Below are 17,869 nucleotides of genomic sequence, written 5' to 3'. Positions count from 1 at the left end.
TGAGCCAAAATGCAATAGTTGGTTTGTAGTCTTAAAAAAAGTAAAGTAACTTTGATAGGATGTTCCCATAAGTTGGCTGACCATCCAAAGAATTTACTCATTAAATATTTTAATTTGTAAAAATATTTTGGGTGACTTTATGATTAGATGCATGGTCATTTTATTTTGATTAAATGGTTAATTTATTTGAGAAGCATCTAGATGATTAGAGCACGTCAATATGGGGATAACTTTTCACAATTTTAATGGTATCATTAGATTTATCTTTATATTTGGGAGGATTGTAATGATGGATTGACGAGATAGCATATTTGTATTACCTATTTTACTTTGACTTCTCCTTCTAGATCGAAAATACTTTTTGAACCCTTGAAAATAAGCATTTGATTACACACTTTAGGTAAGTGAATATATTTTTTATTTTAAGATTGTAATAGTAGATCTAAACCCACAATTTTAGAAATCTAATATATAGACTCAATGCGAAGAATCTTAAAAGGTTAAGCTATATAGTTTAAATCATGAATTCGTCTTTACTTAATTATAAGCGGCCAAACTGTTTTATAAGCACATTTTGACTTATTTACACATTTGGTAAAAAGCTAAAGTGCTTATAAACCAAGTCTTTATAACCTTATATCAGCCAAAAGTCATAATAAACTATGTTATCCTTTTATTTCTTTTAAATTCTCAAATTACCTTTCAACAAATAAAACTTCCTCTCCGATCCATATTTATCATTCTTTTTTTCTTAATATACTTTTAAATGTATAATTTTCGTAAAAAAATTAAGGGTATTTCAATTATTTTAATAAAGGAACAACTTACTGTTAATTTTCTGTAATTGGTTAATTGTGTATTACCTGTTTAATATTTCTATCCAAGCAAGTAGCTACTTAATATAAGTGAATTTCAACACATAAAAAAGATTATGACACCTAAAGCTTATCTATGTACAATTATCAGCTAATTTAAATAGGCTCTAAGTAAGTGGTTCACGTACAACGCATATATCGAGATCCTAGTTTTACTAGAATAAGAAATAAATCTAGGCTTTTCCCCTAAAAATTATGGCTTCTTCTATCATCAAAGCAAACTACAGCACACATTCATGGAGTTGTAAGATTTGCCACATTATGTTTAAGGTTATACACCACTGAAAAACACAAAATTGAGTAACGTAAGTGGGTTTTGTTGAAGAAAGAGAGGAGGAAAATAAGGCTCTGGCGTTGACTGATTTGAAGCCAAAATATTCTAATTGATATCAACCCCAACATGGATGTCACTGAGATCATCGAATATTCTGGAATAATTGCAGCGGAAAAGTGACAAGGTTTTGGTGAGCAGGTGGCAGCGACGGCTAGAAGAAGAAGAAAAAGAAGTTGAGAAAATGAAGATGGCCGGAGAGGATGAAGAAATTAGGCTGATAAAGATGATCGCCGGAGTCCGGCAACCCTTATACACGTTGGGAAAAGTGAGATCCACGCGATCTTACCCATCAGCAAAAGGTGTTTAATAAACACATTTATTAAATCGGGTTCTTGGTTAGTCGGGTTAGGAACGGGTCTTCTTAATTTGGGTTAGAAATTTACTTAGTTGGCAGTTAAAAGAACAATGTAACTCTGTTAGACTTGGAGACAAATTTATTTACTTTCTTAACGATAGGGACGTATTTGGACATATAGTAGAACTAGGTATAAATGTGAATAATTTACTAAAAGTAGAGTGACAAATCTAGCCTGTATCCCTACTTAATAAGTGCTGATATCCCTCTAGCATGATGTTTGATCTAGTCACCTATGAGAAAGAACATAAATTTTCAATATTAAACCACATTGATAAAGAAATGTAAACATTCCTTGTTTGATGAAGAATTAGAAGGACATTTGGTTTCAAGTGAAAGAGTACAATGCTCAAAGGAAAGTTTCTAATCCTCAACTTCTCAAGTCCAGGAAACATTCTTACTCCAACTCCATCTCTACCACCATTTTCTGTCGGTATCAATTCCACTCCCTTCCACTCAGTAAGGCTAGGCATATCATCCAAAACTAGTTCTTTAAGTAATGGGAACACTTGGATATTTGCATTATCGCTGCTTGATCCATTATTGCTAACCTCAACACCATAAAATGTAGGTGCAATGCATTCCGTCTCATGGAATCCTACCAGCTCAAGATGCCGAAGGAGTTTAAGTTGGCCAAGTGATGGAACTTCTTTGCACTTTTTGCAACCACTTAATTTCAAGTTGACCAGATATGGTAGCAAATCTTCTCTCAACCATGCAGGAAATCTAGTCCCCAAATAGTCCACCACTGCTAAGGTTTTCAAGTTTGGATGTGGTTGAAGACCATCCAACACATACTCATAATTGATTTCACAGCCTTCTGGTTCATCATGGGACCATAAATATGCCAGCTTGATGATATTCGGGTTCTCCTGCAGATATGCTGTTTGAGCTTCTTCTCTATTACATACCAATTGGAGACCATTGATCGTCAATTCACCTCCAAGGTTTTTCAAATGACCTAATTCTTTAATTCGACGACCTTGCTCTAAACCTACCTTGAAAAATTGTAGGGTCTTAAGACAAGTCAATTGCCCCATGTTAAGTGGCATCTGAAAGTGGTCATTAAAGATACATCGTGATCCCCAACCAGTAATGAATTGGTAACAAGAATTGTAATATATGTGTCTCAAACTTATCATATTTCCCATCTCATCCGGAAGCCCCTCGAGTGAAAAGCAGTTATTGACTCTAAATGTTTGCAAATTGTAAAGCTTGCAAATGGAGTTGGGCAAGGCTTTGATCTCAGTGTAGGAGAGATCAAGATATCTCAAGTATATTAGCTTGCCAATTGAGGCTGACAACTCCTTGATGCCTGACATGGACAGATTTAAAACTCTCAAAAACTGAAAGCTCAATAGCATATCTTCAGATATATTGCTTCTCCAAAACAACGTGCACAAATGTCCTGGCTCATTTATCTTATCTATTTGATCACTTGGTGAGTCCCATCCAAAGTATCGAAGTTGAGAAAGATTTTCTCCTCCAACACCTTCCAGATTAAATAGTTTAGATTTTAAAACTGTTGAAGTTTGGCAAATTTGTCCCACATCGGTGGGCTCTTGAATTTTGGGGGATTTTCCCCTTATAAAAGAAGGCCTAATGTTTAGGATTTAAACACACCTCTCATTTGCCTTCTCATCTATTTAAGGCATTTGTATCTTCTCTTTTTTTAGTATTATTTCACTTGTATTTTTGGAGTGGAATAAAATATTGGTTGTGTCCGAGGAGTAGGCAAAATTAGCCGAACCTCGTAAATTCTGGTGTTCCCTTTATTGTTGCTTTATTGTCTTATTTATTATTTGGTGGCTGTCATAATTTTTGGTATAGTAGTTGTGACTTATTCACACTATATACATTTGGCTTCCGCAACAATTGGTATCAGAGCCAAGGTACTGTCTAAGTATGCTCTGTGGTTGCAGCATAGTCTGATCTTCCACATCAGAAAAGATTTATCTTGGTAACTGAGTCAAGGTTCTGTCTGAGTATGCTCTGTGGTTGCAGCTTAGTCTGATCTTCCACACCATAAAGGAAATAATCTTGATTTGTGTCGTCAGTTATTAAATAATATTTGTGTCAAAGATGGGAGACAATAAACAAGAAGAATCTACATCAAGTGTCAACAATACGTCATCATTGACATCTTCGCTTATGACAAGAATTGTGTCAAATGCGAAATTTGCGGTCGAAATATTTGACGGGTCCGGACATTTTGGGATGTGGCAAGGCGAGGTTTTAGATGTCCTTTTTCAACAAGGGCTAGATCTGGCCATTGAAGAAAAGAAACCAGATGTTATTGGAGAAGAAGATTGGAGAATTATCAACCGTGTTACTTGCGGTACTATTCGATCCTACCTTGCTAGAGAGCAGAAATATCCATACACAAAGGAAACTTCTGCAAGTAAATTATGGAAAGCACTGGAGGATAAATTTTTGAAGAAAAACAGTCAAAATAAATTGTACATGAAGAAGAGACTGTTTCACTTCACCTATGTTCCTGGTACCACGATGAATGAACATATCACCAGTTTCAATAAGTTGGTCACAGATTTGCAAAATATGGATACAACTTATGATGATGGTGACTTGGCCTTAATGTTGTTGGCGTCACTTCCTGATGAGTACGAGCACCTTGAAACTACTCTACTCCATGGAAATGACGAAATTTCTCTCAGAGAATTTTGTTCGGCTTTGTACAGCTATGAACAAAGAAAGCGAGAAAAACAGAAGGGCGGAGAAGGAGAAGCACTGTTTGTGAGGGGTCGTCCTCAAAATCAAACGAGGACAAAGAAGGGAAGATCCAAGTCAAGATCCAGACCCAGCAAAGATGAATGTGTCTTTTGTCGAGAAAAAGGGCACTGGAAGAAAGACTGTCCGAAGTTGAAAAATAAGGCCAAACATAACAATGGAAAGGCTATTATGGATTCAAATGTAGCTGATTGTGATGATTCACACTTCTCATTAGTTACAACAGAGTCATTAACATCATCAGACATATGGTTGATGGACTCGGCTTGTAGCCATCATATGTGTCCCAACAGGGACTGGTTTGTGGAATTTCAAGAAGGAGAATATGGAGTCATCCACACAGCGGATAACAGCCCTCTTACCTCATATGGCATTGGTTCAATACGATTAAGGAACCATGATGGAATGATCAGAACATTAACTGATGTTCGATTTGTACCGGATTTGAAGAAGAATCTCATCTCTGTAGGAGACCTAGAATCAAAAGGGTTCAAAATCATTGCAGAAAATGGAGTGATGAGAGTATGCTCCGGTGCACTAGTGGTAATGAAGGCTAATCGGAAGAACAATAATATGTACCGCTATCGTGGCAGTACAGTTATTAGGACAGCGACAGTGACATCCAGTAACGACAAAGAGGCAGAAGCAACCAAGCTATGGCACATGCGCTTGAGACATGCTGGAGGAAAATCCTTGAAAAATCTATCAGATCAAGGATTGTTAAAAGGAGTAAAGGCTTGCAACTTGGAGTTTTGTGAGCATTGTGTCAAAGGGAAACAGACAAGGGTTAAATTTGGTACAGCGATCCATAATACTAAAGGCATTTTGGATTATGTACACTCTGATGTTTGGGGTCCTTCCAAGACACCTTCATTGGGTGGGAAGCACTATTTTGTAACCTTTGTTGATGATTTTTCTCGAAGAGTATGGGTGTATAAAATGAAGAGCAAAAATGAAGTGTTGGGAATTTTTCTCAAATGGAAGATGATGGTGGAGAATCAAACAGGCAGGAGGATCAAGTGTATTCGCACAGACAATGGAGGTGAATACAAAAATGATCATTTCAATAAGGTCTGTGAAAATGATGGCATCGTCCGACACTTCACTGTTAGACATGCACCACAACAGAATGGAGTGGCAGAACGTATGAACCGGACCTTGCTGGAGAAGGTACGATGTATGTTGTCCAATGCTGGCTTGGGCAAAGAATTTTGGGCTGAGGCAGTTACATATGCATGCCACCTCATTAATCTCTTACCATCTGCTGCTATTGATGGCAAGACACCATTTAAAAAATGGTATGGAAAGTCTGCTGTAGATTATGACTCTTTGCACGTGTTTGGCTCAACTGCATATTATCATGTGACAGAGTCAAAATTTGATCCAAGGGCAAAGAAGGCTATTTTTATGGGAATTACTTCTGGAGTCAAAGGATATCGCTTATGGTGTCCTATGACAAAGAAAGTAATATTCAGCAGAGATGTTACCTTTGATGAATCTGCTATGGTAAATAAGGTAACAGAAGACACCAAACAAAATAAAGGTGCTTCTAAGCAGGTGGAGTTTGAGGGAAAATTTATTTTTCCTACACAAGAAGCAGAGGAGGAAACAAATGAAGATTACCCTCTGGAAGGTGAGCCAATAGAGGAGACTCCAACTCAGGAACCTCAACAACAACTTGAATCAATAGCAACCAGCAGACCAAAAAGAACAATAACGAAACCTGTTCGTCTCATAGAGACGGTTGCTTGTGCAACCTCAATTGTAGCTGATGATGTTCCTACCACTTATAAAGACGCTGTCCAAAGTTCAGAAGAAGATAAGTGGAGGATTTCCATGAATGATGAAATACAGTCTCTTCAACAGAATCATACTTGGAGATTGGCCAATCTCCCGAAGGGAAAGAAAGCAATTGGGTGCAAATGGGTATTTGCAAAGAAGGAAGGATTTCCTAACCAAGTAGATGTTCGCTACAAAGCAAGATTGGTGGCCAAAGGATATGCTCAAAAGGAGGGAATTGATTACAATGAAGTGTTTTCTCCAGTTGTAAAACATTCCTCCATTAGAATTATGTTGGCTTTGGTAGCACAATTGGATTTGGAACTAGTTCAGATGGATGTAAAAACTGCATTTTTACATGGAAACTTGGAGGAGGAAATCTACATGACTCAGCCAGAAGGATTCAAAGTTGCTGAAAAAGAAAATATGGTGTGCAAACTTGAAAAATCGTTGTACGGATTGAAACAATCTTCTAGACAATGGTACAAGCGATTTGACGAGTTTATGTTACGGCAAGGGTACAAGAGAAGCAAATACGATCATTGTATGTATTTGCACAAGCTTAAAGATGGTTCCTTTGTATATCTTCTCCTATATGTTGATGATATGTTGATAGCTTCCAAGAATTTGGAAGAAATTGATAAGTTGAAGATTCAACTGAAGAAGGAGTTCGAGATGAAGGATTTGGGTGAGGCAAAGAAAATTCTTGGCATGGAGATAATTAGAGATAGACGTTCAAAGAAACTCTGTTTATCTCAAAAGGAATATTTGAAGAGAGTACTTCAACGTTTTGGCATAGATGACAAGACTAAGCCAGTTAGTACTCCATTTGCTTCCCATTTTAAGCTAAGTACTACTATGTCGCCAGTGGATGAAGCTGAACGAAAGTATATGTCAAAGGTACCATACGCAAATGCTGTTGGTAGCTTGATGTATGCAATGGTTTGCACAAGGCCTGACATTTCACAAGCTGTTGGAGTTATTAGCATATATATGCACAATCCAGGGAAGGAGCATTGGCAAGCTGTGAAGTGGATTCTACGGTATATTCATAATACTGTAGATGTCGGGTTAGTTTTTGAGCAGGAAGACAATCAGTCTGTCGTTGGATATTGTGACTCAGATTTTGCGGGTGATCTGGACAAACGAAGATCAACTACTAGTTATGTGTTTACTTTTGCAAAGGCACCAGTTAGTTGGAAGTCTACTTTGCAGTCAACAGTTGCTTTGTCTACAACAGAGGCAGAGTACATGGCTATTACAGAGGCTGTGAAAGAGGCAATTTGGCTTCAAGGATTGCTAAAGGAGCTTGGTGTTGAACAAAAAGGTATCACAATTTTTTGTGATAGTCAAAGTGCTATTCAATTAGCGAAGAACCAAGTGTATCATGCAAGGACGAAGCACATTGATGTTCGGTATCATTTCGTACGAGAAATCATAGAAGAAGGTGGAGTCACGGTGAAGAAAATTCATAATACAGAGAATCTTGCTGATATGCTGACAAAGGTGGTGACTGCGGTCAAGTTTCAACATTGTTTGGATTTGATCAACATTGTTGAAAACTGAAGATTAAAGATGAAGACACAATCAAAATTTGTTATTGAGAGAAAATTGAAGATGTGGAATTTTGCCAAGGTGGAGATTTGTTGAAGTTTGGCAAATTTGTCCCACATCGGTGGGCTCTTGAATTTTGGGGGGATTTTCCCCCTATAAAAGAAGGCCTAATGTTTAGGATTTAAACACACCTCTCATTTGCCTTCTCATCTATTTAAGGCATTTGTATCTTCTCTTTTTTTAGTATTATTTCACTTGTATTTTTGGAGTGGAATAAAATATTGGTTGTGTCCGAGGAGTAGGCAAAATTAGCCGAACCTCGTAAATTCTGGTGTTCCCTTTATTGTTGCTTTATTGTCTTATTTATTATTTGGTGGCTGTCATAATTTTTGGTATAGTAGTTGTGACTTATTCACACTATATACATTTGGCTTCCGCAACAAAAACATCTCCAGCCAAATCATGCACAAGATCATGCATCTTACAGTGTGTTATATCGTTGTGCTCATTTAGCTTAACATCTTGCAGCAAGGAATTTTGCAACAAAAGTTGAAAAACTTTGTTCCCAACGTTTTCCATCACAGAGGTCTCTTGACATGGACGAAGAAATCCTTCTGCCATCCAGAGTTGGATTAGTTGGTCCTTTTCAAACTCAAAATCTTTTGGAAACATTGCAAAGTAAGCAAAACATTTTTTCAGATGTGGAGATGGTAGATAAATATAGCTCAGTTTTAGGATTTTCTTTAAGCTATTTTCCCCATTATCACCTTCACCTGCAACAAGGGCGTTGCCATCAAGAATTTCCTGCCATTCATGTTTTCCCTTATTGCGTAAGAGGCCTCCCAACGCATTTGCTGCCAACGGTAGACCTTGACACATTTCAACAACCCTGTTGCCCAAGCTCACGACTTCCTCTGGTACCTCCCCATCAGCAAATGCTCTTTGTTTGAAAATGGACCAACAGTGATCTTCTGCTAATTTTCCCAACATATGAAGATGTGTTGCTACTGCGGATGCCACCTGATCCCTACGAGTAGTCACGAGAATGCAGTTTCCTCTGGATATGTTTATTCCTTTCAAGGTGTCCGCAAACTCATGCCACAATGTAGGATCGACACGCCACAAATCATCTAGGACAAGCAAATACTTCTTCCCTCCCAATTCATCTTGCAGCTTCTTTACTATTATATCCCTGCTTTGCACCTCAGTTTTCCTCTCTGTCAATGATTCGAGGATCAGTTCAAGAAATCTCTTAGTTTCTAACATTTCAGGTAGACACAACCAAACTCTTTTTTCAAAATGTTGCTTGATGTGTTCATCATTGAAAATTCTCTTAGCCAGAGTTGTTTTCCCTAAACCTCCCATACCCACTATGGAAAAGGTGCACAAAACAATATCCTCTCTCATGTTCAACATCTTATCCTTTATTTCGGCAACATCCTTCTCTCTACCAACAACATCTGAAGCAACTATTATGGAATCCGTTTCTCGAATTGGTAATATTTGCTGAGAAGGACCACTTAGGGGTTGGAGACTAAGAGTATTGGCTAACTGATTGATAGCCCTCAACTCTTCATTGATGTTGTTGATTTTTCGAGACATTTTGCTCTTAAAAGCTATATCAGAAAAGAAATTACCGAACTTTTTCCTAGGGTTGCTTCGGATCTTCGTCACTTCAGCTTTGAGAGATTCATATCTCATTTCGTCAAACAGGTTTTCAGCATCTTCAGCAACTCTCTCAAGCCTCTTCAGCCATTTATCAACAGCCTGATCCTCAACTTGTCGTCTTTCAGCATCATGAATGAAAAATTGGATCATGGATACATTTTGTGTCAGCATTCTGAGATCTTTCTTGTAGTTCCTTAAACTTTTGACCTCCTCAATAGCGGGAGAAAGCAATTTCTCAAGCACAACTTGAACAGTAGCACCAATTACAGGATCCGCCATTGTTGCGTTTGCTCCTTCACAAAAGTCTTCTTCTTCCTCTACAGTCTACACCAAATTAGTCTTCCCAAAGTTCTCACGAAGTCTTCTTTTGCTAGTTTGTGTAAAGGAAAAGACCATAATTTATTAGTCGCATAGGGAGTTTTCAGCTAAGATTATCCGACTACTTTGCATTTTACACCCCTACCCCTGACATATGCAATTACTAGTCGGTTATAAAAAAAATTAAATTATAAATACGATCTTATTGTAAATTTATCCGGGATAGAGTAGATTAATTTTTCATGTGTATATATTTCTTTATAAATATTTTAATTATTTCCAAAACATTCCATATCATTAATTTCAAAGATAATTTTATTATCCTAAAGAGATAATTATTGTCTGATAAAACCATACATTTGAACTTGAAAATATATCAATAGTAACCCATTCACCACTAAGCTTTCTTTAGACTATAAAAGAGAAATAACTAATATTAATTTCATTAAATCCTTAAATAGAAAAATGGCATTCATCATGTCAAAGACGATTGACTTATATGCTCATATAGGTGTTAGTGAGTAGTAATTATTGCACTATTCCTTTTTTCTTTTCACGAAAATATTATTAATTAACGCACTCTTTAATTTTTTGTAATTGATTCTGATTTTTTTAATTATAATTAAATATAAGATGATTTGAAACTATTCAATTCAACTGATAGAAATGAAATACAATACCACTCGATTAAATGATTCATAAAATGCATAGTTGTTTCCATCGAAAGAAATTTTTTTCTTTTCGTATTAATGCTAGAGGTGCCTTGAAAGAGGGAGAAAAAAAACAAAAATTATTTCTTTTAAGAGAGATGTTACACTACCTTGTGGTCCATCATATGTATTTTTAACCATCTACTGATTTATAACAATTTTTCATACATCCTTATCCTATTTCATTAACACATAGTAACATCTTTTTAAGTTTTCTAAAATTGCAATAAAAAAAAGAATCATTTTCTTACTCTCACATATACTATTCCTATATTCATTTATTTATTTCTCGTGAATGATAGAAATATTCATCTTTTTCTTTTGCGAAAAATTATCAAAGTAAAAACTACCAAATTTCAAACAACCATTAAAATCAATGGTAAGATAATTGTGCCTTTAGACGGAAGAACCGATCTTGTAAATCGACAAAATCATAGGTAAGAAAGTAATTAACTTTCTAATCATTCATATGACACAACAAAACACATAAGCACATTATTGCGTTTGTTTATGTATTTACCGGTACTCGTACATTTTGTGAGGCAATTCATTAATGATTATCCATATCATTGGCATATAATTAGTACTTTTCACCAAAAAATACCTTAGTGTAACAATTAAAGGAAAAAAGGAAAAAGCAGAGACAATATACAAGTATAAATTTGTATATTTAAAGAAGAAAAATATAAAAGAAAAAAACTTTTTGTACATGTAAAATAAAGACATTAACATTAGATTCTTCACTTAGTTATAAATGTTTGTTTCCTAATTAGGCAATGACATTGACAATATGAATATCTAAAAAGTAAAACTAACATGCTAATAAGCATAAAGATCAAAATTTTAATTGAAAAAAAAAAAGAGGAAAGAAATACAGAGAAAGGGGTAATTAAAATAAATCGCATATTTGTTAGTCTCAGAACTATTTTTGAGTGCATCTATTGGCACAAAAGAAAAAGAGATGAAAATAAAAAAATATCACAACCCATAAGCAAAATGTTAAAAATTAAAAAAGTGAAAAATTCAAAATAACTATAAACCAAGTAATCACAAAGTGAGAACTACCTCTGCGTTAACAAAATAAAAAACTTGAAATATAAAGTCAGCCACATTGATAGAGCGTTAGAGGTTGATGCTGAGGCAATAAATCTGTTGTTGCCATATTGGCCTTGTAGGACCAGTTTTTTTTTCCTTACACATAACTTTTGATTCCGTTACTCTCTACTGTAAATTTATATTTACTACTCGAATATTTTTCATACGCACAAAGAACTCAGTAAAGAAAACTCAAGCAGAAGAAAATGAAAATCGGAGAGGATAGTAAAAAATACCCAAAAAATAATAACAGAGGAGAACTTATTTCTTCATCAACAAAAATAAAAAAAAAATGAAGTGTGATGCAGAGGTGATGCTAAGTGAGTAAAAAAAGGAAGAAAAGATACAATTTATAACACAATAAACAAATAGGGATTACAAATTCCAAAAGTCACAATCCAAGATGCAATTTATAACAAATTAAATAATTGGTTACAGGAGCTTTTTAACTTTTTTTTCTATAATTAAGAAAGTTGAGTATTAAAATATATAGAACTCAAATTAATACCAAAGTTACATTAAGGAAACTCAGCTTTTAACCGGGTTTTATAATGGTTTGTTAAAAATATATGTTTTTTGAGAAAGATCACTAACACCAGTTATCACATGTTCAACCCAATTCCATCGATTACTTTCCCGAAAACCAAATGCTTTCAATCTAGATGGAAGTTTTAGTATTTGTGATAAAACTCTATGAGTCTTAAGGGGTTTTTTCCTTTAGCCATTTGCATAAGCATATTCCTACTTCCTGTTGCGCTATTTGTGGTATCATATATTCCGTCCTGCACCCAACACAATATAGAAAAACTGATGCTCCATAAAAACCAGAGAAAACCAATAAGTATGCAAGCACTATCATAAAGAGCCTACAAAAAACTCATCAAGTTTTGGGACGATCACCCTTTCGAATTATAGCATGCATTTGAAAATAAACATTCTAATTAAGTAACCTAAAAATAACTAATACACTCCCTGGTATAATTTTGTATGGAATTTTTTGCAAACCATTTTGTGTCGTATCTGCAAAGAAGCAAAATTTGGAGATATTTTCACCCGTGGAAAACTTAATATATCAAGAATCAGAATATTAAATCAACGACAATCCTGCAAAAATAATAATTTTGTTGATATATTCCACAAACATTCAATAATATTTGATTATAGTGCCAAAACAAACCTTGCGTAATGAAGCAGAAGGGTGTGAAACAGGCAAGTTTAACTTTCACTGAATAAAGACGTTTGGGCTTTCATTCAAACATATTAAGAGGCGTTAGTGAAGAGATAAAAAGTAAAAGGGCAAGGAAACAGTTACTTTTAATTTTGTAAGCAAACGGGCAAGTTCAACTTTCATTGAATGACGCTTGTTTGGATTTTTAAGGGTGTCATAATTTGTTTCTTAATGAGAATGAAGAGAAAAAGGACGTGACTTTTGGTTTTTGAAGAAGCGACTTCTCGATTTATAAAAATAGCAGATTAACAGAAAAATAGGATAAAAGCCAAATAATTGACAAAAAAGATAATTGGGTTTCATGCTCAATGAGGCATGCCACATCACTTGGGCAATGTCCCTTAATTATATATATAGAGAGAGAGAGAGTTTTGTAATGTGAACTCTATGCTATATTTTTTAACAGTTTACTCTACTTACTAGTTACTACCCAATGAAACACTAAGCACCCGTTTGGCTATAGATTCAGGGTATATTTTGAAAACACTGAAACATGTTCAGCTTTTGAAAAAATTGAATTTTTTTTTCAAGTTGTCAAAAAAATAGTTTAGGGTAGTATGTGGGTGAAAAGTTTTCTTCTACTCACAAAATTTCAAGGTTTTTTTTTAAATAAAATGCATGTCCAAAAACAATTTTAACTTCTAAAAATTATTTTTCAACACAACTTTAATTTTTTTTTAAGTTTTAACCAAATCTATAATTAAACGCGAAAACTATGATTAAAAAAAATATAGATCTATATTTATACTATATTAAATGCATGAAGATTCTTAGGGAAATATCATTTGTCTTTTTTACCCTTTAAAAATAGATTTCATATTGAACTAAATAATCATTTGTTATTTTTCTAATCTATATCTATATCATCATACTATATTATAAGTAGGAAAACCCAAAGTGAAAGTTGAATACCAAATTGTCCTATAAAAGTTAAATGTCATTCTTTACATTTCAAGCAAATACTACTAAAGTAAAAAATTAATTGTGCAAAAATGGAATTACACATACTAATAAAGTTTCAAAAAATTTTGGAGAATGTAAGGAGTTGCATTGAATAACTCAAGTAATAGGCTAAATTCATTTGGCTAATTTAATACGAGCCAAATTCATATACTGAATGCAAATTGTTACTCATTAACTAATTATCCATTCAATATATGCAAGAAGGGGTGTTCACGGTTCGGTTTGATCGATTTTTGATTAAAACCAAAATCAAACTAATTTAATCGGTTTTTAAAGTTTTAAAACCGAAACCAAACCAAATTAAATACAAACCATCAGTTTGGTTATTATTGATTTGGTTTGGTTTGGTTTGGTTTGGTTTGGTTCGATTTTTCGGTTCTTAATAAGCTAATAATAAGTCGATAATAGAGAAACAACACTATACAATAATCTGAAAATAATTTGCTAAATTTATGCTTTTTATATATTTTTTTCGGAACTGAAAGTTTATTTACCTCTTTATATGAAAAGAATGAACAAAAAACGAACTAAAAGTTTGCTTTCTCAAGCTTTAGCCACTGTAGTCCTGCAATTTGAGTTTGCTTTCTTTACTCTTATGGTAGGATTTTTTTAACTCTTCTGTTGGACAAAAGTATGTGTGGAGGGTTAGAGAATTAAAGTCTCTTAAGGAAAAGAAAATTGGTCAATTCTTATTGTTTTGGGCTTAGACAATCTTTTAAGATATAAGTAGGATAAATCCAAATTTAAAATAACAATTAAATTGCATAAAATATTTAAAATTATTTAGAAAAAGATATTATATTGTATATGAATAATTATTAAATTTTGTATATAATTAATCGGTTTGGTTAAGTTTATTTTTCGGTTTTTTATAATAGAACCAAAACCAAACCAAATATTATCGATTTTTAAAATTTAAAATCAAAACCAATTCAAATTAAAAAAATATCGGTTTACTTAATCGGTTTGGTTTGGTTTTCGGTTTGGATCAGTTTTCCGTCAAACCGTGAACATCCCTATATGCAAGGTTTATTAAGCATGTATTAGCCACAGAGTTAGTTTTGACTTATGACATTCCACTTTTATTATCCTCTTTAAATCACACTTAATTACAAGAACACTCATATTTATTCTTCCGTTTAAAAATTTAGAAAGACCACCTTATTAATTGACTGATCTTCATAACCTTTCATATCGTAGATTTACCTCTTATTTATGGGCAAAAGCTTATCTCCATCTTTTTCTCTATATAAGTTGTACTCAAAACTTTATATTTTTCGTATTTGAATTCTACTGATGTAACTTTACTTTTTATTCTACGAAAGAAACCTATTATCTCCACTTTGTTTTTTTATATATGTACGTTCATTACTCATAATTTTAAATTTTCTGATTTGGACTAATTTAAAATATTGATATCTTAAACCCCATTTTATGATTTTTGTTGCAGGTATGAGATAGAGGTCAAAATTTTGCCTACTAGAGTTAAGGATTAATGTCACGACCCGGATTTTCCACCCTCGGGAGTCGTGATGGCGCCTACTAATGAGAGCTAGACAAGCCAACTCTTAACTACTTTTATCTTTTATAAATTATTTCTTTTATCAAATATTAGTAATAGCATAAAAAAATGACTGAATTAAATAAATATGCGGAAAACTTAATTTAAAGTGACTGAATGTAAATGCGGAATCCAACATAAATCTCTACCCAAGAACTGGTGTCACATTACTTACGAACTTCTAAGAATACTGAATACAATCGTCTGAAAGAAAATAATAAATTGTTTGTCTCGAATATAATGAGATAACTAAAATAATAGATAAAGGAGACGCCGGGCCTGCGGACGCCTGCAAGGCTACCTCGGTGTCTCACTAGTCTGATTGCTCACACCCGCACTACTGTTGCTGCTGTTTGAAACCTGTATCTGTGCAAAAGAGCACAGAGTGTAGTATCAGCACAACCGACCCCATGTGCTGGTAAGTGCCTAGCCTAACCCCGGCGAAGTAATGATGAGGCTAGGACTAGACAATCAAATAAACCTGTGCAGTTCAAGTATGTATATATATAGACAACAAAGGAAGTACTGGAAGCAACCAATCAATGTGGGAGGGGAAACATGTTGTGGGGAGGTAACAGTTTCAAATAGAAATATTCAATAAAAGAAGGAGACAACAAAGTCATAATATCAACAAGTATCAAAAGGAATCAACAATTTGCACGGCATCACCCTTCGTGCTTTTACTCTTTTACTCACCCAAGCAATATATAAAATAAAACTGTGCACGGCATCCCACTTCGTACTTTTACTCTCTTTCCTCAAAATATAATCAATAGATATCAGTACAGAATGGCACATCGTACGGCACGACATCACCCTTCGTGTTTTACACTCTTTCCTCACCATATCAAACAATACACGGCATCACCTTTCGTGCTTTATCACTCTTCCTCACCCAAACAACAATCACAGATAAGGGGCAAGGAAGTAAACTGGATATTAATCGGGATTCCAATAAGGGCACAACAATTAACAATAGAATTCCCGGCAAGGAATATATCAACAATTCCACAATTATCTCGGCAAGGGAATAATTCGATAATTATTTCTCTTTCTTTCATTTCTTACTTAGTAATTCATTTTATAACTTGAGCCAACGCTCCTCAAATATTAAATATCACCATTTCTTTCATATGCACTTCACAACATATAGAAGTCATCATTTAATCACGGAAGATACAACCAAATTCGAACATTCGCGATATAGGGACTTACGATCATGCTAGACACCAGCGTGTAGATACTCGTCACCATGCCTATACGTCGTACTCAACAAATAGCAAGTAGCAATTAAGACTCAGCTCCTATTCCCTCAAGCTAAGGTTAGACCAAACACTAACCTCACTTTGCAACCAATTCAAAATTCCAACAAGCCTTTGCCTCGGGAATTCGTGCCCGAAATTCTCAAATCTAGTCATAAACAATTCGATTAAGTCAATAAAAATTATAAAAATTAATTCCATATGAAATTCTACATTTTTCATTTAAAATTTGAAATTGCACTAAAAATTCGCCCGTGGGGCCCATGTCTCGGAACCCGACAAAAGTTACGGGATATGAAACCTCATCCAACCACGAGTCCAACCATACCAATTTTACCAAAATCCGACATCAACTCGATCCTCAAATCTTCAAATTAAACCAAGAGGGTTTTCAAGATTTTCCCAACTAAAATCACCAATTAAATGCCAAAATTAGTAATAGATTCGGGTAATCTAACCAAAATTAAGTTAAGAACACATACCCCGTTGTTTTCTCTGAAAGTATCCCGAAAATCGCCTCTTCCCGAGCTTCAATTTGCTAAAAATGGAAAATGGGACGAAGTCCCATTTTTAGAAGTTACATTCGGCCCAGAATGTTTTCGGGGTTACTGTTCACGCGTTTTTAGTGTTCATGGCTACTGTTCACGGGGGTACTATTCATGGGTACTGTTCACGGGTACTATTTCTGCAATTTTCTGCAATTTTCCTAAGTCCGAAATCACTCTGAGACACCTTCGAAACACTCCCGAACCCTCGGGGCTCCTAACCAAACACATACACTAACTCAACAACATCCTACGAACTTAACCGTGCGATCAAATCGCCAAAATAACTTCATATACCACGAATTAAGCTTTAAAATCCAAGAATTCTTTCAAATTTCATAAAACATCAAATTTTCCATTTTGAGTCCGAAACACGTCAAACAACGTCTGTTTTCAACCAAACTTTACAGAAAGTGCTTAAACCATATATAAGACCTGTACCGGGTGCCAAAACCAAAATACGGGCCCGATACCATCAGTTTCTATTCAAATTTCATTTCCATTTTCCTTAAATATTTTAAGAAAATAATTTTACTCAAAAATTCATTTCTCGTGCCTGAGACCTTGGAATTTGATTCCGGGCATACGCCCAAGTCCCATATTTTCCTACAGAACTCCCAGGACCGTCAAATCACGGGTCCGGGTCTGTTTACCCAAAATATTGACCGAAGTCAAATTTATTCATTTTAATATCAAAACTTAGCAAATTTTCACAGAATTTCATATTTGAGCTTCCAGCTACGCGCCCAAACTGCGCATGCAAATCGAGGCGACTGTAAATGAGGTTTTCACTCGGAAGCTCAGAATGGATAAGAAAACAGGTGATGACCCTTTGGATCGTCACAGTCTCCACCTATAAAACAATCGTTCGTCC

At 34.7% G+C, this 17,869-nt stretch overlaps 2 protein-coding genes across 2 annotated transcripts; both read right to left on the bottom strand.

Annotated features, from left to right (window-relative positions):
• Nucleotides 1-1,797: 1,797 nt before the first annotated feature.
• Nucleotides 1,798-2,886, bottom strand: LOC142180963 (putative disease resistance protein RGA4). Its single transcript, XM_075253070.1, has one exon. The coding sequence runs from the start codon at nt 2,884-2,886 to the stop codon at nt 1,798-1,800; it is 1,089 nt and encodes a 362-aa protein (XP_075109171.1).
• Nucleotides 2,887-7,936: 5,050 nt separating this feature from the next.
• Nucleotides 7,937-9,685, bottom strand: LOC107831631 (putative disease resistance protein RGA4). The gene has a single exon (XM_016659412.2). The coding sequence runs from the start codon at nt 9,590-9,592 to the stop codon at nt 8,063-8,065; it is 1,530 nt and encodes a 509-aa protein (XP_016514898.2). The 5' UTR covers nt 9,593-9,685; the 3' UTR covers nt 7,937-8,062.
• Nucleotides 9,686-17,869: the final 8,184 nt, after the last annotated feature.

The sequence above is a fragment of the Nicotiana tabacum genome, chromosome 5, assembly GCF_000715075.1.
Source record: "Nicotiana tabacum cultivar K326 chromosome 5, ASM71507v2, whole genome shotgun sequence".
NCBI lineage: Eukaryota > Viridiplantae > Streptophyta > Magnoliopsida > Solanales > Solanaceae > Nicotiana > Nicotiana tabacum.
The sequence above is the reverse complement of the archived record's forward strand: the minus strand, read 5'-3'. Positions and strand labels throughout refer to the sequence as shown.

Bases quoted from the DNA above. Each gene is read 5' to 3' on its own strand.
- LOC142180963 (XM_075253070.1), bottom strand. From the start codon at position 2,886: ATGTCAGGCATCAAGGAGTTGTCAGCCTCAATTGGCAAGCTAATATAC.
- LOC107831631 (XM_016659412.2), bottom strand. From the start codon at position 9,592: ATGGCGGATCCTGTAATTGGTGCTACTGTTCAAGTTGTGCTTGAGAAA.